This window comes from Giraffa tippelskirchi, chromosome 7 (genome assembly GCF_054371585.1).
Source record: "Giraffa tippelskirchi isolate mGirTip1 chromosome 7, T2T-mGirTip1v1.2.pri, whole genome shotgun sequence".
Taxonomy (NCBI): Eukaryota; Metazoa; Chordata; class Mammalia; order Artiodactyla; family Giraffidae; genus Giraffa; species Giraffa tippelskirchi.
In genome coordinates this window covers 56,049,884-56,075,040 of record NC_137281.1, presented here as the reverse complement: position 1 = coordinate 56,075,040, position 25,157 = coordinate 56,049,884, and the positions used below count along the sequence as shown (strand labels likewise).

The 25,157-nt window shown below is 41.6% G+C and overlaps 1 protein-coding gene across 4 annotated transcripts in view; it reads right to left on the bottom strand.

The window, feature by feature from the left end:
• ADAMTS18 (ADAM metallopeptidase with thrombospondin type 1 motif 18) overlaps positions 1-25,157 on the bottom strand; it is a 151,172-nt gene that overhangs the window by 29,501 nt on the left and 96,514 nt on the right. For all 4 annotated transcript variants that reach the window (XM_081505760.1, XM_081505763.1, XM_081505764.1 and 1 more), the window contains 4 exons: positions 18,160-18,332; positions 14,797-14,927; positions 13,825-13,948; positions 11,541-11,785 (listed from right to left, as the gene is read on the bottom strand). In XM_081505760.1, the coding sequence (XP_081361886.1) occupies positions 11,541-11,785; positions 13,825-13,948; positions 14,797-14,927; positions 18,160-18,332 (673 nt within the window). The remainder of the gene's footprint in view (positions 1-11,540; positions 11,786-13,824; positions 13,949-14,796; positions 14,928-18,159; positions 18,333-25,157) is intronic.

Genomic DNA, 25,157 nt, shown 5'->3' with positions numbered 1-25,157 from the left:
GCCCACACTTCAAACAGCGAATGGCAACCTCGGGAGAAGTGATGCGGCATTACGGGAGCACGTCTGCCTCGTCCTCCGGAGCCCGGGGTTCCCGTCATCTGTTCTCAATTAGCCCTCTGCTGCTTCTCGGCCTCTTCTGTGAGCTGTGCTCCGTCCCTGCTCCTTGGCTAATCTCTCTCCCCGACACTGATTCTATCCTGAGGCACATTTTTGCTCATCTCAGCCCCTGCACCATGGGGGAAGGGGTGCAGACAGTAGGGTCACGAGGAAGGGGCCGGATGAGAAGGGACGTCCCTGTCCGGGACGCTCCCACACCGTCAACTCGGTGGTCAATGTGCCCATCCACCTGGGCCCCCCCAACACACTCATCATCGCTTTTGGCCAAAAAGTGGAGGAAGTTGTTTATGATAGTAATTTTCTTGAGATGTCTTTTTCTGCCTTGAAACTGGCCTGTGGTTAACCTATTTCTCAATTGCTGTGGTTACAAACGCTGCTGTAGTGGTCAGCGGCACTCTCCCTTGGTACATGATTAATTGGGAATGGGCTTTCAAAGAGTTAAACACTCCCTTCTGGCCTCTAAACAGAGAAGGGAATAAAAAACCCTTAACGTGAAGGAGAGCTTTTATTTGTAAGACTTTTTTTTCTAAAAAAAAAAAGGAATGCTGTAAAAACACAGATGATCATATTTCAGTCTTAGACTAGCAACCGGTGTTATCATGTCAGCCTGGATCACTGTTTATCAGACAGGGATGAAGTTACTTTATAATGAAACACTCATGATGAATTCCCTCACCTACCCTCCAACTTCACAACAGTTTGATGGAGATGACTCATTCGTTGTTGTGTCATCTTCTCCATTCGTTGTTGTGTGTGCTTGTGTGTGACTGTGTGTGAGAGAGGGACAGAGAGAAACAGAGGCAGAGAAACAGAATAATGGAGAGGAAGAAGGAAAGGGAGCCGCAGGAAAGGGAGGGGGCAGAGGGGAGGCAGGGGCAGGGTTGCGGCAGAGAGAGCCAGCACGCAACAGCTAACAGAACAGCTGATCTTCAGTGACTCTACAGAATGTCATCATCTCTAAGTAGACACCTTCTCTAAAAGAGAATTTTTATTTTTAATTCTCATTGCCAAGGCCCTTTAAAATTATGTACTAAATGGGCCTTTTGCACTGTACTTAAACAAAGGACAAAATTACTGACTTTATGTTACCTATATCTCAATCGCGAAGTGGAAAAAACATTACGTTTTCAGCCATACTCCAAACGCCCAGCACATATATATATATATATATACACACACACACACACACACACACACACATATATATACATATATATATACACATACATACATATATATACACATACATATATATATATAAAATTTGTGTACATATGTATACATGGGCTTCCCTAGTGGCTCAGATGGTAAAGAATCTGCCTGTGATGCAGGAGATCTGGGTTCAATCCCTGGGTCAGGAAGATCCCTTGGAGAAGGGAATGGCAACCCACTCCAGTATTCTTGCCTGGAGAATTCCATGGACAGAGGACCCTGGTGGGCTACAGTCTGAGGGGTTGCAAAGAATCAGACATGACTGAGTGACTAACACTTTCACTTTTCACATATATATGTATACACATACACACACACTTCAGATTAAATGATTATTTTTCAACAAAGGGAGGTGTAAATTTCAACTCTGAACTTCGGTTTTCACATTTCTACCATGTCAGAAGTGGTATGGACCTAACAGAAGCAGAAGATATTAAGAAGAGGTGGCAAGAAGACACAGAAAAACTATGCAAAAAAGATCTTCATGACCCAGATAACCATGATGGTGTGATCACTCACCTAGAGCCAGACATCCTGGAATGTGAAGTCAAGTGGGCCTTAGAAAGCATCACTATGAACAAAGCTAGTGGAGGTGATGGAATTCCAGGTGAGCTATTTCAAATCCTAAAAGATGATGCTGTGAAAGTGCTGCACTCACTATGCCAGCAAATTTGGAAAACTCAGCAGTGGCCACAGGACTGGAAAAGGCCAGTTTTCATTCCAATCCCAAAGAAAGGCAGTGCCAAAGAATGCTCGAACTACCGCACAATTGCACTCATCTCACAGGTTAGCAAAGTAATGCTCAAAATTCTCCAAGCTAAGCTTCAACAGTACGTGAACTGTGAACTTCCAGATATTCAAGCTGGTTTTAGAAAAGGCAGAGGAACCAGAGATCAAATTGCCAACATCTGTTGGATCATGGAAAAAGCAAGAGACTGTGTGGATCACAACAAACTGTGGAAAATTCTTCAAGAGATGGGAATACCAGACCACCTTACCTGCCTCCTGAGAAATCTGTATGCAGGTCAGGAAGCCACAGTTAGAACTAGACATGAAACAACAGACTGGTTCCAAATAGGAAAAGGAGTACGTAAAGGCTGTATAATGTCACCCTGCTTATTTAACTTATATGCAGAGTACATCATGAGAAATGCTGGGCTGGATGAAGCACAAGCTGGAATCAAGATAGCCGGGAGAAATATCAATAACGTCAGATATATAGATGACACCACCCTTATGGCAGAAAGTGAAGAAGAACTAAAGAGCCTCTTGATGAAAGTCAAAGAAGAGAGTGAAAAAGTAGGCTTAAAACTCAACATTTAGAAAACGAAGATCATGGCATCTGGTCCCATCACTTCATGGGAAATAGATGGGGAAACAGTGGAAACAGTGATAGACTTTATTTTGGGGGGCTCCAAAATCGCTGTAGATGGTGACTGCAGCCATGAAATTAAAAGATGCTTGCTCCTTGGAAGAAAAGCTATGACCAACCTCAGTTCAGTTCAGTCGCTCAGTCGTGTCCGACTCTTTGTGACCCCATGAATTGCAGCACGCCAGGCCTCTCTGTCCATCACCAACTCCCGGAGTCTACCCAAACCCACGTCCATCGAGTTGGTGATGCCATCCAACCATCTCATCCTCTGTAGTCCCCTTCTCCTTCTGCCCCCAATCCTACCAAGCATCAGGGTCTTTTCCAATGAGTCAACTCTTCGCATCAGGTGGCCAAAGTATTGCAGTTTCAGCTTCAACATCAGTCCTTTCAATGAACACCCAGGATTGATCTCTTTTAGGATGGATTGATTGGATCTCCTTGCAGTCCAAGGGATTCTCAAGAGTCTTCTCCAACACCACAGTTCAAAAGCATCAAGTCTGCGGCACTCAGCTTTCTTCACTGTCCAACTCACATCCATACATGACCACTGGAAAAGCCATAGCCTTGACTAGATGGACTTTTGTTGGCAAAGTAATGTCTCTGCTTTTAAATATGCTATCTAGGTTGGCCATAACCTTCCTTCCAAGGAGTAAGCGTCTTTTAATTTCAAGGCTGCAATCACCATCAGCAGTGATTTTGGGGCCCCGAAAAATAAAGTCTGACACTGTTTCCACTGTTTCCCCATCTATTTGCCATGAAGTGATGGGACCAGATGCCATGATCTTAGTTTTCTGAACATTGAGCTTTAAGCCAACTTTTTCACTCTCCTCTTTCACCTTCATCAAGAGGCTCTTTAGTTCTTCTTCACTTTCTGCCATAAGGGTGATGTCATCTGCATATCTGAGGTTATTGATATTTCTCCTGGCAATCTTGATTCCAGCTTGTGTTTCTTCCAGCCCAGCATTTCTCATGATGTACTCTGCATATAAGTTAAATAAGCAGGGTGACAATACACAGCCTTGACATACTCCTTTTCCTATTTGGAACCAGTCTGTTGTTCCATGTCCAGTTCTAACTGTTGCTTCCTGACCTGCATACAGGTGCCTCAAGAGACAGGTCAGATGGTCTGGTATTCCCATCTCTTGAAGAATTTTCCACAGTTTATTGTGATCCACACAGTCAAAGGCTTTGGCATAGTCAATAAAGCAGAAATAGATGTTTTTCTGGAACTCTCTTGCTTTTTTGATGATCCAGCGGATATTGGCAAGTTGATCTCTGGTTCCTCTGCCTTTTCTAAAACCAGCTTAGAGAGCATATTAAAAAGCAGAAACATTACTTTGCCAATAAAGGTCCAACAAAGCTATGGTTTTCCCAGTAGTCATGTATGGATGTGAGAGTTGGAGTATAAAGAAAGCTGAGCAATGAAGAATTGATGCTTTTGAACTGTGGTGTTGACAAAAACTCTTGAGGGTCCCTGGGATTGCAAGGAGATCCAACCAGTCCATCCTAAAGGAGATCAGTCCTGAATATTCATTGGAAGGACTGGTGCTGAAGTTGAAACTCCAATACTTGGGCCACCTGATGCGAAGAGCTGACTCATTTGTAAAGACCCTGATGCTGGGAAATATTGAGGGTGGGAGAAGAAGGGGACAACAGAGGATGAGTTGATTGGATGGTATCACCGACTCAATGGACATGAGTTTGGGTAAACTCCAGGAGTTGGTGAAGGACAGGGAAGTCTGGCATGCTGCAGTCCATGGGGTCACAAAGAGTGGGACATGACTGAGCGACTGAATTGAACTGAAGCACTTCAAAATTTAATTCCTTATACAAGACACACACACAGAGAATTTAGCTATGTGGGGTGTACAAGTAACAAAGATTCAGTTTTTATTTTGTTCTCAAACCCAATCAAATAAATATGGTAGCTCCATATATAATATACTGCTGCTAAGTCGCTTCAGTCGTGTCCGACTCTGTGCGATCCCATAGATGGAAGCCCACCAGGCTCCCCCATCCCTGGGATTCTCCAGGCAAGAACACTGGAGTGGGTTGCCAGTTCCTTCTCCAATGCACGAAAGTGAAAAGCGAAAGTGAAGTCGCTCAGTATAATATACTGAAAACTACTGAAATATAAGCTGACTTTTCAATCTTTGAGATGACTAATGAGTGCACTAGTTCAATAAGAAATTCCTTAGACTCTATGCCAGACTCTTGCTGTGGGGGATAAGCTGACATACAGGAAGACGTGGAAATTATCTAGTTTATAATAACTGTGTCTGTAGTGATCTCAGATACTGTGCAGTTGCCAAATCAATATTGATTTCTTTCTGAGCTGGGGTGTGCATGTGTATGAGTTGTTTTCCCCTGGCTGAGGCAGAAATAGGATACAGGATAATGAAAATGAACTCCGTTTCTCCAAGTCCTTTACATGTAATACATGTATATTTGTACTTTGAAATAAAAATTTGATTGATGGACTTAAATAATGCCTAAAAAATTTAAGATCTCAGGCAATCATATAAATCCTTAATTTCCCTTAGGAATTTCCTCTTGGCCACTGAGGAAATCAAGGAGCCCAGCACAGTCTAAACTGACGTCCACCTGTTACAAATGGTGGACCCTGTGGGATCTGGGTTCCAAGGAGAATGAAGGTTCTTTCTAAGAGACCATCTGAAAATGAGGCAGGCATGTGACTCAATGATAAAAGTGAAAGTCTCTTTTCCATTTAAATTGAGCTTCCCTATGAAGACATTCCATAAAGTTCTGACATATAAAGATAACCAGAAGCATAGGACACTTCTATTTGATGTCAGGCCATGCACTTATTTCTTGGGGTTCACTGACAGCAGTCAGTCTTTCCCAGGACTACATCACTCCTGCTGTGCACCAGGAAACCACAGAAATAAGTGAAAAGATCTGGTTAATCCCCCACCCTGAAAGGGCAAGTTGCTGTTCCCCCAGATCAAGGCGAGTCAACTGTGAGCTAACTGGTCAGCAAGTTCTTATGTGTAAATTATTCACTTTGGGAAAGGCAAGCCTTTTAGAAAGCAGATTGATTCCTCAAATGCAACTGAGGAGATCAAATTTCAATACTTAAAATGCCTTTCACCATACTTAACTTTCTTCGGTACAGTTCTAAGACTAGTCCTAAAAAATGAGGAAATCCAGTGGTTTTTAAAATTTGTACTGCAGAAGCATGTCAGAGAATTTCAGATTATGATGGTGGTTTGGGACAGAAATAGGGAGGAGAGGCTGGCCCTGTCATTCTTGACTTGGGTCAGAGAAAATCACCTGTCACTTGATTTATTTGTTGTCTCCATGGATGACTTTTCAACTTGGAAAGAAGATTCTACTCTTTAAATGAATGAATGAATTTTATCATCAGATGTCATTCATTCGCTTTTTTTTTGCGCACCTATGATGTTCTAGATACTATGCTGACTGTGGAAGCTACAAAGGTCTCTCAGCAACAGTGGGTCTCAGGTGCTTAGAAGCACTTCAGGACACTGTTACAGGACAGAGCAAAGGATATTAGTTTAGCCTGCAGAAATCATTTCCCAAATTATCATAAACATATGACAGTTTAAGTGACTCATGCAGAGTGACAAAGTAGTATCAGAGTGACCTGTATCACCAACAGTTTATAGAGCTGATTCCTGTTCAAACCCATGTTGCTTCCAAAAAGAATGGGATCCACATACCAAAACTCACTCTCTACATTCCTTAAAGACCTGCTACTATGATTTGGTGACACGTTCAGTTCAGTTCAGTCGCTCAGTAGTGCCGACTCTTTGCGACCCCATGGACTATAGCACACCAGGCCTCCCTGTCCATCACCAACTCCCGGAATTTACTCAAACTCATGTGCATTGAGTCGGTGATGCCATCCAACCATCTCATTCTGTCATTCCATTCTCCCACCTTCAATCTTTCCCAGCATCAGGGTCTTTTCAAATGAGTCTTTTCTTCACATCAGGTGGTCAAAGTATTGGAGTTTCAGCTTCAATGAATACCCAGGACTGATTTCCTTTAGGATGGACTGGTTGGATCTCCTTGCAGTCCAAGGGACTCTCAAGAGTCTTCTCCAACACCACAGCTCAAAAGCATCAATTCTTCGGCACTCAGCTTTCTTTATAGTCCAACCCTCACATTCATACATGACTACTGGGAAAACCATAGCTTTGACTAGACATGATTTATGTCTTAACCATTTGTGTATCTCCAATATCTATATAGGGCTGGGCAGTGAAATGTGCACTCAGCCGAAAGTTTAGTTTATTTTTTTTTAAAGTCAAACATTGAGAGGAAATAAACAGAGGAATATTGCTTTGAAGGTAGCAACCTAAATCAATACATGTCAAGTTAGTTGAAGATAGGAGTTAGCTAAGATATTGGGAGAATCTGATTAACATAAATGAATGAGATATAAAGAGGGACCTTATCCTTACACCGTCATCTTCTTGTTTTTTGGCAAACACACCCTTTTGCTGAATATTACTCTACAATAAGAGCTTAGTGGACATGCAGTCATTTAAAGAGGCCAAGAGAGAAAGCGCTTTCTTTCACAGACTTGTACTTTCTGTGGGTAGAACAGCATTTTCCATTTTGTTAGGTTCTGACACTTAAATTTCAGCATCCCATGGGATTGTAAAATACATTCAACATTTCATATTGGAGTGAACATATTTTGGGCTCCAGAAGTATTCATTTTGATTCAATTTGTAGTTGCATGGAAAGGCATATGAACTTTAACTTCCTTTCTTTAAAGAAGATGGCTGTGGATGGATGACTTGGATACTGATTTACAGTCTAGTTTTGGAAAATATAATTTATCGCTTATTGTGATTTTTCAGTTTTTAGAATCACTGTGTTCTATCAATTTTGGAGAGGCATGAGCATGTGATAAAAACTGACTTGAAATTTGATCATATTCTTCTGAGAGCAATAATGTACAGTTTAAATATTTAAGTCATTAGCCCAAATTCTTTTAAAAGATAAAATAGACATAATACTAGGTTACTGAGTTGGATTTTTAAAAAATAGTTGCTAGTTTTGAATGAAACCATACCTTCTTTAAAAATACAAGCAAGGCATGACCAATTAATCATGTAAGTTTCCCTGTGGATTATTTTCAGACAAGTCACATTCTTAGGACATCAACTGAATCTTTCACTGAATCTATAAGCAGAATGTGTACATAAAGCTATTGTAAAAACAATAGCTAAGCAAATGTGACCCTACTGCATTGTGGTGAAACTATAATTTTGTATTAATAGAGATGTTATTATAGTTTTATCACATTTATATAGTAATGAAATTTTAGAAAACCATACATACCCAGTTGAACCTGGGGAAGGCTTTATGTTTTTATAATTGTATTAGATCTATCCAATTTTTTCCCTTACATTTTGATTTCCCCCTGCACCCAAGGATCTGTCTGTATTTGTAAGGACAATCCAGGTGTTTTTGTTGGTTTGTTTTTCAGCCATGCCCCGAGGCTTGTAGGATCTTAGTTCCCCAACCAGGGATTGAACCTGGGCTCTCAGCAGTGAGAACATGGAATTCTAACCACTGGATGACCAGGGAATTCCATGTATTTGCAAGGAAATAGATGATGTACCTGACTGATTTTGTAGAACTCCATCACCAATGAAGATCATTCTTTCATTTCTCAAAAATAGCCACTAATCATTAGGAAAATGTTTGGATCCGGTGAGCAGGCCAAAGATTTAGTTTTAATCCACATTAAATAATATAGATAAATGAGATAAGGAGGGATGCTTAAATTAAGCAAAGCACAAATAAAAGTTCTCAGCTTGAGGCTGGCATAGTGTTCAGTGACAATGTGTCCATTATCTGTTTAATTTGATCAACACAGACAATGACAGGGGACATTCAGATTCTAAAGATGAAAGTCAGAAGGAACTCTGTGATTCTACTTTGCACTTTCCATCACTTCTTGTCTCCTTCTTTGTTGTGGTTTTCCTGAAGATAATGTATGTTTAAGAGCAAACCTTAAATTACAGACAGAACTGTGAAAACCTACCGGAAGGGCTTTGTAATTATGAAGAAAATTGGACCGAGAAACAACAACAAAAAGTGGTTGCTTGTCATTAAGCAGGAAAACACGTGTTTCTCATGAGGAATCATTTGGACTTGGTTCCGGTCGCTGGTAGCACAAGCTGTGAGAGGTACCCACCTTCTGATTCAGCAATTTTCTAGCCACAGAACTTGGTTTGTGTACATTTGCTTAGAGATGGATCAAAGGCCTCATGGTAAAACTTAGGAAGCCATGTTGCTCTAAAACTGATTCCTTGCAAGCTAAATATATCTCTAAAGAAAACATACCTTTTCTAAAGAAAAGACGTTTGCTGCCCAGATGCTTGATAGAAAAGAAAACACACACATCCATCTAAAAAATTAGGACTAAAAGACAAGTCTCAAAATCTTTAACCAGAAAGTTCAATTCCTATGCCTTATATGTAATTACAGGCTGATTTCAGGGGCTGGATTCATTGTTGAGCTCCAAACTACCCTAAGATAAAACCAGTTTGATTTGGGGTTCCTAATTTTCATCTTCTGAAATAAAAGACCTGACAGCTCTATGTCAAAAATACCAAAAAAAAAAAAACAAACCCTATCAAAAAATGGAGAGATCTAAAGAGACATTTCTCCAAAGAAAACATACAGATTGTCAAAAAGCACAAGAAAAAATGCTCAACATTTCATTATCAGAGAAACGCAAACCAAAAGTACAATGAGGTATCACATTACACCAGTCAGAAAGACCATCACCAAAAAGTCTACAAAAAATAAATGCTGGAGAGAGTGTGGAGAAATGAGAATGCCCCTCCACTGTTGGTGGGAATGTAAATTTGCACAGCCACTATGGAGAACAGTACGGGGTTCACGTAAAACACTAAAAACAGAGCTACCATAGGATGCAGCAGTCCCACTCCTGGGCATTTATCTGGAGAAAACCATTACTTCAAAAAGACACACATGCCCCAACCTTCTCTGCAGCACTATTTACAATAGCCAAGGCACGAAACAATCTAAATGTCCATGGACAGAGGAGTGGTACCTATAAACAATGGAATATTAGTCATAAAAAAAGAGTGAAACAATGCCATTTGCAGCAACAGCAACAGGGATTGACCAAGAGATGATCATATAAGTGAGGTAGGTCAGACTGAGAAAGGCAAATATTATATGATATCACTTATATGTGGAACCTTTAAAAAATGATGTGAATGAACTTATTTACATAACAGGAACAGATTTACAGATTTAGAGAATGAACTTCCAGTCATCAGGGGGGAAGGTGATGGGGAAGGTTGATCTGTATGATTGGGAGTTTGGGATTAACAGGCACATACTGCTATATTTAAAATATTCATAGATAACCAATAAGGCCCTACTGTATAGCACAGGGGCTTCCCTGATGGCTCAGCTGGTAAAGAATCTGCCTGCACTGCAGGAGACCCCGGTTCGATTCCTGGGTCAGGATGATCCCCTGGAGAAGGGATAGGCTACCCACTCCAGTGTTCTTGGGCTTCCCTTGTGGCTCAGCTGGTAAAGAAAAGTATAGCACAGGGAACTCTACTTAATACTCTGTAATAACCTAAATGGGAACAGAGTAAAAAAAACAATAGATACATATATATGTATAACTGAATCACTTTGCTGTACACCTCAAATTAACACATTGATAATCAACTATACTCCAATATAAAATAAAGAAATTAAAAACACATCACATAGCAAAAGCAATAAAAATAAAATAGGTCCTTAAAGGGGGGGGCACAAAAAGTTACATGTAGTCATACTTTTAAACTCTTTTTTAATTCATGTTCCTTAGTAAATGTTTGATTAGTACCTTAAATAATAATAATAGTTGAATTAGACTTGTTACTTTGATTTGAAAAGAGCAGAGCAGTATGACTAGCCTGAGAGCAGATATCATACTTGTAGACGGAAAAGATTTGGACTCCAATTCAACTCTGCTTTTTTCCTAGCTACGTGAGTTAGGCAAATCTTTTAACATTTCTTCATCACACTTCATTGCTTATTTTTCTGGCAAGTCAGTGAGGCAGGGTTTCTGTCCCAGTTTTGCAAGTGAGAGACTGAAGCTGAATGTGACTAATGGGAGTGCTTGGTTACCTAAGTCCTCGGTACGCGGTGGCCATGGGGACTTCTACACAACCTCAGACATACCACATGCCTCTGAAAGCACACGACTGGCCCCGTTTTATAAACTGGAGGAAGCCAACCCCGAGATGTGACAAGGACCAAAGACAAAGTCTCCATGACAATTCTGTTACAGAGTCATTTGCAGATATAGTGGCTGCTTTTACTCTCCTCATCGTTATCCTTTTTTTTTTTTTTTCTTCTCACCTCTGAAGAAAGCGACAGCCAAAAAAGTGAGTTGGCTTTCTCTAAAACTGTCTTGCCATCAAGCAAGTGTTCTTTCCACTACATCGCTCTGCCTCCGAGGTGGGTGGATCTATGTAATGTAGAGCTACAACAGACTATCCAAACAGCAGACGCAGACAAACTGGAATCATGTAAAAAATGATCCCCGGGATATTCCTCAGCAAACTGAACAGCCAAGTGGACTAGTGGAAGGCTGGCATCTAAATGTGAAAGTCAGCACATTCTCCGGGGACCCACTGGATCCCTCTTCCCCCAAATGAAGAGGCTGTCTTTGCCCTTGGAGCTTTAGCCTATTAGGAAACTAGTGTGAACTAGTGGTTCTTTAAGCTAGCTTAAATGGGGGTCATCACTAGACACGCAGCAAGAGGCAGTGAGAGCCGAATAAAGAGAAGGGGCTTACTTCAAAGACCAGCGTCTCATTGATGGGGCCAGGGGCAGACAGGCATTCGGGGCGGTTGAAGGCGCGCTGGTACTCAAACACGGTCCCCGCAAAGGCGAACTCCCCCGGCCAGTCGACGCTCCAGCTCCCCGTGAGGTAATACTTGTGACTGAGGCTTCGGACCGCGAGGTAACTGGAGGACATCTGCAGCTCCCGGACCTCGATGCTGCGGGCGCCTGCTGGGATGGTGACGACCGGATAATACTCTATGTGGGAAGAGCAGAACATTTTTGTCATCCACATCACACACGGGAGACCCAGTCAGAGAGAGGCAGTGGCCATCCTTACAGAGTGGGGCTCGTTTCTACTCTTACACAGTGAAAACACTCAGTTATTCCAGTTTTCAAGTGGCAGGAGCACCCGAGAGAGAAAAGGATGTACTTTCCCCAAGCTCATGCATGTGGACAGAAAACATGCTTCTCTTTTCCTGAACAACAAAGGCCATGAAACTCAAAGATGCTTTTTATTTTTAATCAATCTGGAAGAAAACTTGGAGGCACCTGGTCTCATCCGTGGTGTGCAGAAGACAGGGATCAAAGCTCAATTCTACTCAAGACAGTGCGATAACTGCTTCAAGTATTCGTCTTACGTTTTAAGTGCGGACCATCTAAGTTCTGTAATACAGGGACTTCCCTGATGATCCATTAGCTTAGACTCTGCACTCCCAATGCAGGGGGCCCAAGTTTGATCCCTGGTCAGGGAACTAGATCCCACATGCCACAACTAAGACCGGTACAACCAAATAAATAAATACATATATTTTTTAAAAGTTCCACAGTATGTTCTTTGTTTAACAAATGCAAGTGGCACATGTGGCAGCCTGATCAGCAAGTGAAATTGCTCAGCAGCAAGGCGTTTGTTGAACACACCTCTGGGATGTTTGTATTGCTAAAACTACTCATCCTCCTTTGCTCTTGCATAAGCAACAGTACATGAACCGACAACTTCCAGATGTTCAAGACAGATTTAGAAAAGGCAGAGGAACCAGAGATCAAATTGCCAACATTGGTTGGATCATAGATAAAGCAAGAGAATTCCAGAAAAACATCTACTTCTGCTTCATTGACTCCGCTAAAGCCTTTGACTGTGTGGATCACAATAAACTGTGGAAAATTCTTAAAGAGATGAGAATAGCAGACCACCTGACCTGCCTCCTGAGAAACCTGTATGCAGGTCAAGAAGCAACAGTTAGAACTGGACATGGAACAACGGACTGGTTCCAAATTGGGAAAGGAGTACATCAAGGCTGTTTATTGTCACCCTGCTTATTTAACTTATATGCAGAGTACATCATGAGAAATGCTGGACTGGATGAAGCACAAGCTGGAATCAAGATTGCTGGGAGAAATATCAATAACCTCAGATATGCAGATGACACCACCCTTATGGCAGAAAGTGAAGAGGTACTAAAGAGCTTCTTAATGAAGGTGAAAGAGGAGACTGAAAAGGCTGGCTTAAAACTCAACATTCAAAAAATGAAGATCATGGCATCTGGTCCCATCACTTCATGGCAAATACATGGGAAAAAACAGAAATGGTGACAGACTTTATTTTCTTGGGCTCCAAAATCACTGCAGATGGTGACTGCAGCCATGAAATTAAAAGACACTTGCTCCTTGGAAGAAAAGCTATGAACAACCTAGACAGCATATTAAAAAGCAGAGACATTACTTTGCCAACAAAGGTCTGTCTAGTCAAAGCTATGGTTTTCCCAGTGGTCATGTACGGATGTGAGAGTTGGACTATAAAGAAAGCGGTGTTGGAGAAGACTCTTGAGAGTCCCTTGGACTGCAAGGAGATCCAACCAGTCCATCCTAAAGGAGATCAGTCCTGAATATTCATCGGAAGGACTGATGCTGAAGCTGAAGCTCCAATACTTTGGCCACCTGATGTGAAGAACCAACTCATTTGAAAGACCCTGATGCTGGGAAAGTTTGAAGGCAAGAGGAGAAGGGGATGACAGAGATGAGATGGTTGGATGGCATCATTTACTCAATGGGTATGAGTTTGAGCAATCTCCAGGAGATGGTGAAGGACAGGGAAGATTGGTGTGCTGCAGTCCATGGTGTCAAAAGAGTCAGACATGACTGAGCGACTGAACAATAAAAAAGCATCAAAAGCCATCATCTTCCACGCGTCATATGAGCTAGTGAAAAGCTGGATCATATTTAGCAAGTCTCAAATTCATTCAGCAGCAAAGGATGTGTCCCACCACTCGTAGCACCGAATCTGCAGCATTTCTTACCATTTGCTTTGTGCTGGTTGAGGTACAGGCCTTTATAAAACTTGCAAGTTGAGTTATCACCTTTGCAAACACCACAGGCATCTGCAACTGCTTTAGAGCCAAGTTCATGATCACATCCCACTGCCTGTGACCAAAAAAAAAAAAAAAGAGTGAGAAAAATCAAACATTTGAGAAGCCACTAGCTTAGAATAACCAAAAGGTATACATGGTTTTCCGTATTTACTGAATATTAGGAAGGTGCTGCAGCTTTATTATTAAGAGCAGCGTCTCAAGGTTGACTAGGGGTTCAAATCCTTCCTTTGCCATTACTGGACATATGATTAGCGAAGTCACAAAACTTCTTTAAGGCTTAGAGCCTTCATCTGTAAAACTAGAATGAAAAGCCACTATTGCTGCTAATGGGAGGGGAATTTATTCAGGCCAGTTCTCCCAGTGAAACAAAAATGCTGGGACCCCCGACCCCCACCCCCGACACACACACCAACCCAAGGATGCTCACACTCCCTTAAAAGATCACGGAACTCACAATCAAATTGAAAAGAGAAGGTAGATACCAGAAGAAAAAGAAAAACTAACCCCAAATCAACAGAAGTGCTATTTCCAAGCATATTTAAGAGGTTCTAAGCATGTACTGCATGTACTTAGTGAACATGCAGGAAAAGTCTCCTGCTGCTGTTACCTCCATTCTTGTTTAATTTTTACAACTTTTATGTAAAGTAGGATATATCAGCACCTCTGTATGTGGAAAGGGAGTGAAAGAGAAACTCAAAACATGGGACAGGGGTCATGCAGAAAGTGAGCAGGGACTTGGGAGATAAAAACTCGTGGCCAACTTGAAAATGTTACCCTTTTCCCTTCACCACCTGCTTTTATCCAGACACAAGAATGTCCTGCAACACTTCTCACACTATGCATTTAATAGGAGGCAGCACAAGCATGACCACATGTTCCAAAGCAGAAACGTTCTCTTACTTCACAGATCCCATCAATGCAAACGTCGTTCTTGTTTGGGGAACAAGGAGTCCCGTCTTTCACCTTGCTGGACATGGCAAAAAAGAATTCAAAGTTCTCAGCCTTGCAGTACAGTTTACATCGGTCTTCCTCTAGAAGCAAAGAGATCAAACGAGGTCACAGTCAAGAGGAAATCCTAGGACAATGATGTGATTACCGAAAAGATGAGTTAAATTTATTTAGAAAGCTACTATGATCAAGGTGGGAAATGTTACAGTTTTCCACGTCGGTGTGTGCGCACATGTGTGCCTGAGGGCAGATGTGTGTGACTTTTAAAAACATGAATTCCTTTTAGTAATCCATATAATACTTTAGTATTAATACATGAGAACTTTATTTTCCTAATCCTAAGAGACACAATACAAGTGACTGGTGGCTTGTGTCCCTACCCTTCTTGGATAGTAAATATTTAAGACTTCACAGACCCTGAGGTCAGCTATTAATACCATGTAAATGAAGGAGCATTGCTGTGTCACAATAAAACATTATTTAAAGACAGGTCAGGGACTTCCCTGGTGGCCCAGTGGTTGAGACTTTGCCTTCCAGTGCAGGGGGTGTGGGTTCGTTTCCTGGTCGGGGAGGTAAGATTACATGTGTCTTGGGGCCAAAAAAATCAAGTCATAAAGCAGAAGCACTATTGTAACAAACTCAATAAAGACTTTAAAAGTGGTCCACTTAAAAAAAGTTCTTTAAAAAAGGGTCAGATTTGGCCTATAGGTCATAATTTTCTGATTGCAATTGAGGACAGGCACAATGATTTTAGATATTTATTCAGTCTGTTAAAAGGGAAAATTTTAGGCACTTTGGAAAAAAGGCATATGGTCAGTAATGTTTACAAAACATAGAGAAGAATCAAATCATGAAAAGGCAGAGGAAGTAAACAAAGTAAACATTAAGACTAAAACAATGTTAGGTCTCTGAAAAGTTTTTGGTATCACACGCGAAAATAAGTATTATCTTTATAGAGCTTTTGCTATCAGAAAGGCATTATTGTGCCAATTTCTCCCATAAAAAGAGTCCTTTTTGGCCAGGAATTCCACATGATGCTGCTCACATGAGACTTGATGTTGTGTGAAATCCTTGACAACAGTTTTACAACAAACATGTAAACAGTTCGCAAATGGATGCATTTCACAAAACTACTCGATAAAAGACAAAGTCAAAAATATGTTGCTGCTGCTGCTGCTGCTAAGTCGCTTCAGTCGTGTCCGACTCTGTGCGACCCCATAGACGGCAGCCCACCAGGCTCCACCGTCCCTGGGATTCTCCAGGCAAGAATACTGGAGTGGGTTGCCATTTCCTTCTCCAGTGCATGAAAGGGAAAAGTGAAAGTGAAGTCGCTCAGTCGTGTCCGACTCTTAGCGACCCCATGGACTGTAGCCTACCAGGCTCCTCCATCCATGGGATTTTCCAGGCAAGAGTACTGGAGTGGGGTGCCATTGCCTTCTCCGTCAAAAACATGAGAGAAGGGAAATTACTATGGTCCAAATATGCAGCCATATGGATGGATTCCATTTTTTTTTCTCACCTAGGAATTTTTTCTAATAACATTTTTATTTCATGAGTCCTACTCAGTGCATGTGAGATTAGGGAGCTAGAAAACATATATACCCTCTCTTTTCTCTATCATTCCCAAGAATTGACAAGTTCTAGAAAGTTCAGTGTTTACACAGGTTCCTGAGAAAGTTTAGGAACTAGTCTATTAGAAACACAGAAATTGGGGTGGGGAATAAATTAAGATAAATTAATTTAATAAAGTAAATTTGGGATTAACAGATATGCACTACTATATATAAAATAGATAAACAGCAAGGTCCTACTATTATAGCATAGACAGCTATATTCAATATCTTGCAATAACCTATAAGGGGAAACAATCTGGAAAAGAATATATACATATATATAACTGAATCATTTTGCTGTACACTTAAAACAGACATTGTAAATCAACTATACTTCAATTAAAAAAAAAGGAATACAGAAGAAAAAGCTAATCACTATAATACAAAGACTGTCTAGATTTATGAAAAAAGTCTTTCCCTGATTCTTCCCAAGCGGCATGAATGTCACAGACCTTCAAATCATGGTCTGTCTTCTCCGATTTTAAGTAAGTATCAAAGAGAGAAGAGGGAAGGATGAGAAAGCTTTAGCTTTTGTGTCTCCGGTGGTAGGATGTGAGAGCCTAAGGCTGGGGTCTCTGTTTTATTCAGTGTACTTGCCTCTGCATGGAGCAGAGTCTCCCAGGAGTAAGTCCTCAATCAGTATCTGTTGAATGAGTGAATGAAATGGCAAGTTCCCTACCTAGTAAAACTGCAATAATATTAGTGACAGAAATTTGAAACCAGAAAATATTTTGTAACATTTGCCGATGTTGAGCAAAGTTGTAGTATCACCTCTGATTTGTAGAAGCTATTTAATACTTGTTATAATAAGGTCTGATTACATCAGTCTCTTTTTGGTTATTGATAATATAGGTTCACTTTGAGCTTTATTACAGAAGCAGCCCTCTGTCTTATTTCCAATCAATTATCATTAAATCTAGTCTCTTCCCATTCTGTGTATGTCTGATTGGGATTCACATTTATCCTTTTCCAAGGGAGGGTAGATGAGTTTTGATAAAGCGAGTGAATATAAAAAAATTGATAGGAAACAAACAGAATGGTCTCAGCTTATTTTGCACAGAATTATTCTGTTTCTGTAACAGAAAGTACATTAAATCTGGTACTTATACATATGGTAACTAAATTTTGATGTTGAGCCAAAAATCAAAACACATCAATGTAAAAGTTAAAATACAAGCTATTACTTTGTTATAGTAAGTACCAAGAATTTAATATAGAGATATTTCTTATTCGTGATGTGTGTGTGTGTGTGTGTGTGTGTGTTCGTGTGTGTGTATACACTCTGAAAATAGGTCTTCCCATGCTTGTTACCATCTACCACGTCAGTCACTGAGTATGGTGTCTCCATGGGGCATATATGGTTTCATGAGTTTTTCGTCTGGACAGTTCATACCAATTGCAATTAACATCCCTGGGAGACTTAATTGCTGAAATGTCAAAAGTAAGTTTAGAAACATAAGTACATTCCAAACACATGACCTCTTCAACTTATACATGTGGGAGGCAAGGGATGTCTTGTGAAAAAAAAGTGTGGAAAAATAAACAAACCCCACAGAACTGAATGAAAACCTGGGCCAGGACGGGTCCAGGTGATGAGAGGTAAACACTGAAACTCTTACACAGGCAGCAATTTTTTCTGCACTGTTCATATTACTGTTCATGTGGAGATATATTTGTTTGAGGTTCATAGAGACCAAATTACCTTCCACTTTCATATAGGGTTTCCACTGGTAGAACCATCCACGGAAAGGTTTGCTGTTATACTCTGCACACTGCTGGGCTCGGAAATCCAAGCTGTTTTCATCACAAGGGTTAATATTGCACAGCTGATAAACACGGCTAGAGCCAGGACAGAACTTGCCGCCATACTGAGGCCTGAAAAGAAAATTAAAGCTCTTTAAACACTGGCAAGCAAAGGGCTCACTATTAGTCCCAGGCAATATTATAGGGAGGGACCATCATTATGATCATGGTCACAGTGTGTGCAGTGGGAACAGTCTATTACAGCAGTGGAAATATGTGGCCCACAACCCTTCTTGTACCCATGGCAGACATAACTAATCAATCAACAATTTTTCTTCTTCTCTGGTTTCTTTTCTCTACATGGCCCTAGGGTAGATACAACCACTGCACATCAATTGCCATGTTAGATGAAATGTATTTGCCACCTCTGAATCCAGTTTGTACATTCTGGCGACTTCCATAAAGACTGACGGAGACATATCCTGACGCTCATCCTATTACCTCATGTGTTAGGGAAATCTGTAAGTACACCTAAATGTTCTTGTTCAGTGTGCCACACAGGCAAACACACATGCCCCATTTGTTGGCATCAAAGCTCTTCCAGCGCAGATCCAGCCTCCTCCCCAGCTTGGCTCCCATCTCTGACCACTTCCTCTCCCTACAGTTTGCAGAGCACGCTGGGATGTAGAAGGTCATTAGGACGCTGAGCACATGACTTGCCGTGTTTTCCAATCTAGCTTTGTCAGACTCATGTGCTTTATCGCCAGGATTCTAAACTCGGGGGTAGGGGGAGCATGCCCTTGTTTGTATCTGCATAATTACTTTTTAACATTGCAGGTGGCCTGCTCCTTTCCTGCCAAGCACAATGGGAAATGGGTTTCCAGAGTAGGGAATCCCATTAGAACATAAATAATTATGACCTAATGGCAAGCTCTTTAAGATCTTGCTAGGGAGACTGCAAAAACCAGAAAGCAAAATAAAAAGGAGTGTCAACCCCACTGAAAAAAGTTACCAATAATGTCTTCTCCGGCATACTCCAGGAACAAAGAAATTGCGTCTTTTCATTCCCCTAAAATGGACTAAAAACCATCTATGTATCATCTCATACAAAAGCTCAATGCAAACATGTAACATAGAAGAAGGATCCAAGTTAATAAATATATGTGATTAAAATTCCTTGTCTCTTTAGGAAGCACAGGAATGCTATAAAACACCTCTGGATTTGCTTCAGCACATTTGATCAAATCCTCCTATGTGAAAATGGATTCAGCAGAACCGGGAAGCGTCACATCGCCAGGATGAGATTTTTAAGCTATTTCAAAACACTCTGGAACAACTACTAAAACATTCAGCAGTCATTGTGCTAGATCGAATCCCCCAAGAATTCTTAAACCATTATCCAAAAAAGCATTTAGAAAAATCTTAAAGTGCCACACGAGAGCCTTCCTCTATTCCTGGTCATCTTTACACATTGTGTGTAATTAAAATTGTCTCAGTGTAAGCCTTTCTAGTCTGAGATTTTACAAATAAGCTTCATTTAGACTATTCAGATTCAATAAAGTGAAAGAGGACCACCTGTGAATTCTTCAGTTCAGAAAGTGTAACATGGAAAAGACCTCAAAACTCATACAGGGACTTCCCTGGTGGTCCAGTGGTTAAGAATCCACCTGCCCGTGCAGGGGATGTGGGTTGGATTCATGGTCAGGAAACTAAGATCCCACATGCGCGGGGCAACCAAGCCCATGTACCACAACTACTGAGCTTGTGTGCCGCAACTAAGACATCACGCGCCACAACTAAGGCCCAGGGTAGACAAATACAGAACAAGCAAAGAGGCTCACATAGCCATTCCCTCAGTGTACTGATGAAGAGAAAGATGGCCGAGAGAGCTTCTCAAATGTGCTGAGCTAAGGTCACATGGCTACAAAGAGCCAGAACAGAGCTCCACCTCATACCTCTGGGCTCTCCAGGATGCGGGTCCTACTCGGCGGTGCCTGCACGTAACTGAGGTCAGCAGGCGGGGTCGGGCACGGAAAGACAAAGAGGGAGACAGGGATGCCCAGTGCTTCGGGAGTGGGCTGCGGACAGCGGAGCAGAGCTGAATGGAAACACTCTGCTTCTTGCCAGCTTGTCTGCAGGCAATTTCAGTCAGCCTCCTGAGGTGTCAAGTGAGGACGGCTATGATGATTACCTGAGACACTGCTGGTGGAGAGTTTTGGGCAGAGGACAAATCAATTGTAACTATTTTAAAGTGTCTTCTACTTTTAATGACTGGCAAGAATTTGGACTTTGCCATCAAATCTTCAAATACGGATACATTTTTTTCCTGCAACTTGGAACATGAGTATTAGGATAAATTAACAGGAAATTCTACCATGATGTCCCTTGGTACAATGAGTTCTTTATGATTAAAAACAAAAAAAAACCCCAAATATCTAGGTGCATGATTTTGTCTTTATATTAGATTACTAGGAAGTATATCCATATTTGCTTCCACATAATTTAGTCAGTCCTGACTACAAATGGTCATATTGTTGGTGATGGGCTGATCATTACAATCAGTTGGGAAGCTGTTTTTAAGAAGTATCTATACATGTAACTCTCCCTCCATATATACACACACACACATATATATTTATATAAAATATATTTACACATGTGTATATATATACACATATACACTATATATGTACAAATACATGTTTACATATGTATTATGTGGTTATATGTGTATATATAAATACGAAATACATACTTAGTGACTGACAACATGTGTATATATATGTAAACATATGTATATATATAATATATTATATGTATATATGTGTATGCACATGTATATTTATATACAATCAATCACACATATGTAAATATACACAGACACACACATATATAAATATTCTTGGACTTCTTCAAAGGCTTTCTTAATAAAAATACATGATGAGGAGTATCAAGAAATCACTGTTTTTTTAAAACACAGTTGGTGATTCTGATAATCAGCTGAGTCTGGAATTTACTCATTGGAAATGGGCCAGAGATATGATTCAATGATTCTTCTGTTAGTCTTTCTCAAATGCACTCATATTTTAGGAGAGTTCTAGAATGTTCTAGAGAGTTCTAGTATGCCTTGGTATACTAGCCGTGGTAGCTCAGCTGCTAAAGAATCGGCTTGCAATGCAGGAGACCCCAGTTCGATTCCTGAGTCAGGAAGATCCCCTGGAGAAGAGATAGGCTACTCACTTCAGTATTCATGGGCTTCCCTGGTGGCTCAGATGGTAAAGAATCCACCTGCAATGTGGGATACCTGGGTTGGATCCCTGGGTTGGGGAGATCCCCTGGAAGAGGGCATGGCAAGCCCACTCCAGTATCCTGGCCTGGAGAATCCCATGGACAGAGGAGCCTGGAGGGCTACAGTCCATGGGGTGCAAAGAGTCAGACACGACTGAGCGACTAAGCACACATAGAATGCTTTAGCAAGTTTACTTATCATGATTTGAATTGTTCCATTTGAATTTTCATTATTCATTTTCTTGAACAGAGTGTATAGGAATTTCACTAGGCTCTCTTCCAGGGAATCAGAAAAAAATATTCCCAGTGAGGCTGAAGACAGTGGGATCTTGGTTCGGCTCCCCCACATCCAGCCTGGTGACCTGAACAAGGGCTGCCGCTCTGGATGGGAGCCTCCATCTCCTCTGGCTACGCATTTGCAAAATCACCAGATGAAACAACAGGTTTCAGCTCACGTCTCTGTTCTACCCTGATTGACAGCAAATGCCTGGAAAAGTCTTTTGAGAAGGTTCCTGAGGCAGAGTAGAGATCAGCAAAACATAGGGGGCTTTGATGAATGGGTCTGTCACAGACATGTGACAAAGACGAAGGGCCATATGTGCTGAGTCCTGGCCATTCCAGAACCAGATAACCTTTCAGTCTTTCTGAAGCTAAAAAGTTTGATAAATCCATGAATCAACCAGAAATAATTCATTTTTTATGAAACAAAATAAGCTCTGGGAAAACCATCATTATGTGAAATAAAAAACTCACATTGCTTTTCACATGAAAAAATGAAAATAGTCAAGCTGAGTGATCTGAACAGGCCAAATGTTTCAACTGAATCAAGAAAGAAATCAGTAACATGAAAGAGGGAAAAATCAGCTTTATGACGACAACATGAACTAAGAATGGAGAACTGATTCAACTGTTTCAAAACAGCCAATCATTTACTTGCTTTATCTGTGACTTCGTGCATAATTAACCAAAATCCTGATTAGCCTCAATCTTGTTTGAGATGGTAAAATTGCACCAAACTGAATTACTCGAATGATTAATTCTTGTATTAGGTGTTTCTAAAATTACAGTATGCTATTTCGAAGAACAATGTCCTATTATAATGAGAGCTCTCAATCCCACAGATATGAGAGAGGCTTTAATTTAAATCTCAGGGGCGTCATTCATGCACTTCACCAGCAGAGCTATTGAATTAGGTAATCTCTTTCATTCTTGGGAAAATATCGAGATTGTAAAATGTTGCGATGTATAAAAACCAGATCCACGAAATATGCTGCGAAAATGAAAAGTAATAGAATGATTCTAACAATTCTATCCAAGACATGGGCTATACTCAGTGTATGTGGAGGGTGGTTTTAATAATCTGATCTAAACTGTAAATGCATCACAAGTCTTCCTTTCATTATAGTGAGTTACTGGGTCTGACTTAACTGGGAATGACTGTGCCCCCTCAGGATGCTGGGCCACGTCTGGAGATATTTTCATTACCATGACTTGGAGGTTGAGCGGAGAGGCAGAGTCATCTTACTGGCATGGAGTGGGTGGAGCTCAGGATTGTTAGTAAACACCTTGCCACATACAGGACAAACCTTCACAACAGAAAAGTTTTCAACCTAAAATGCTAAGAGTGCTGAAGCTTAGAGATCCTACAACAGTCTGAGATATTCCAAATGCCACCTAACAAACCCTGGTCAAAGAACCTCCAAACCCTCCCTTATATTAGGGAACAAACTGGCCTCTTGATCCAGCTCAGATGCTGACCCAGGTGATTGTTTATCTTTTCAAAAATTTCCCTTTGCTGTAGTTTCATTATTTATTTACATTCTCAACCTACCAAACATCAGTGCTTACAATGTGCCAGGTACTTTATAAATACCAACACTTATAAATACCAGCTCAGATGAGGTAGATCCTGTCATTATCTCATTTTTTACAAACGAGGGACGTGGGGCAGGGCAGGGAGAATCAGTCACCCAAGGCCACCCAGCTAGGCAGGGGTGGACTAGGAGGCAAACTCAGGTACTGTGCTTAAGAGCCTTTGTTCTCAACATCCATACCAAGTCATGCTGGAAAATCAAATCCACTGTTTTCCAAGGTATCACTTTCTTCTCACTCCATCACCTTCTCTCAAGTCTAATTTCATCAGGAAGCCCTCTCCCATTGCTTCTGAGGACTGACTCTCTGTTATGCGTGTTCCTGGCGAGTTTAGGACTTGCGTCTGTTTGTGCTCAATCATGTCCGACTCTGTGCAACCCCATGGACTGTAGCCCACCAGGTTCCTCTGTCCATGGGATTCTCACGGCAAGAATACTGAAGTGGGTTGCCATTTCCTTCTCCAGGGGATCCTCCCGACCCAGGGATCGAACCTGCTGTCTCCTGCATCTCATGCACTGGCAGGTGGCTTCTTTAACACTGAGCCACCTGGGAAGCCCACGAGTTTAGGAGGAAGATAATTAAAAACCACGTGGACCTCAGAACCTTTTGCTGAATGTCCACCGGATGCTCCCCAGTGTGCCAGAAACTCTACAGACACAATTTCTAATCTCCTCAAACCATCTGGAGTGGCTGTTGTCATCTCCATCTTACATATCAACCCAACCTCCAAGTTCAAGCGACCTTCCCAGAGCGACACCATTAATAAGTGGCAGACCCAGAATTTGGAGTCAGATCTATTTCCAAGTCCTGAGTTCTTTTGACATCACCCCGCCCATCAGGAAACACACATCTCATACACGTTTCACGTGGGAATTAGGGCCAGTGAAAGGAACATGAAACCACCGTCACTGCACAGAGACAGATAGCCGCTCAGAATCCCAAGGCCAACAGATCAGAGGGTGCCCACGCACCAGTTTCAACTCAGAGGTATTGGATGAGTCCTCCCAGCCTTTCATTTTTCTAAAGAAAACTGAACGTGCGGTCAATATTTTACAAATTGGGAAATTTCACACAACATTTTTTCAGATTTCTGGTTTCTCTTTAAAAGTCAGGCATATCTGTCAACACGTGTTGATGTACATTCCTGCAGGGAAAAAATCTGCATGCTTTCTCCAGGTCATCAGTCTCACACACACACACACGTGCACTCACACACCACCCACCAGCCAAGCTTCCATGTTCTACAGCATCCCAGGCACGCAGCACTAATTTAGATGCCGAAAGTGATCCACACTGGTACTGGAGTCTGTGATCAGCAGAGTCACACAGAGAATAAACTCCTTTGCTCTTTTCAGGTTTTTGCCCAGCACACCTCCCCAAGAGCATTTGTTGTTGTTCAACTGATAAGTTGTGTCTGACACTTTTGAGACCCCATGGCCTGTAGCCCCCAGGTGGCTCAGTGGGTAAAGGATCCACCTACAGGGCAGGAGACACAAGAGGCGTGGGTTAGATCCCTGGGTTGGGACGATCCCCTGGAATATAGGAAATGGCAACCCACTCCAGTATTCTTGCCTGGAGAATCCCAGGGACAGGGAAGCCTGGCAGGCTGCAGTCCATGGGGCTGCAAAGAGTTGGACACAACTGAGCGACTAAGCAGCAGGGACCGTAGCCCACCAGGCTCCTCTGTCCGTGGGATTCTCCAGGCAGGAAGACTGGAGTGGGCTGCCATGTCCTCCCCCAGGGGATCTCCCCAACCCAGGGATCAAACTCGAGTCTCCTGCATGGGCAGGTGGGTTC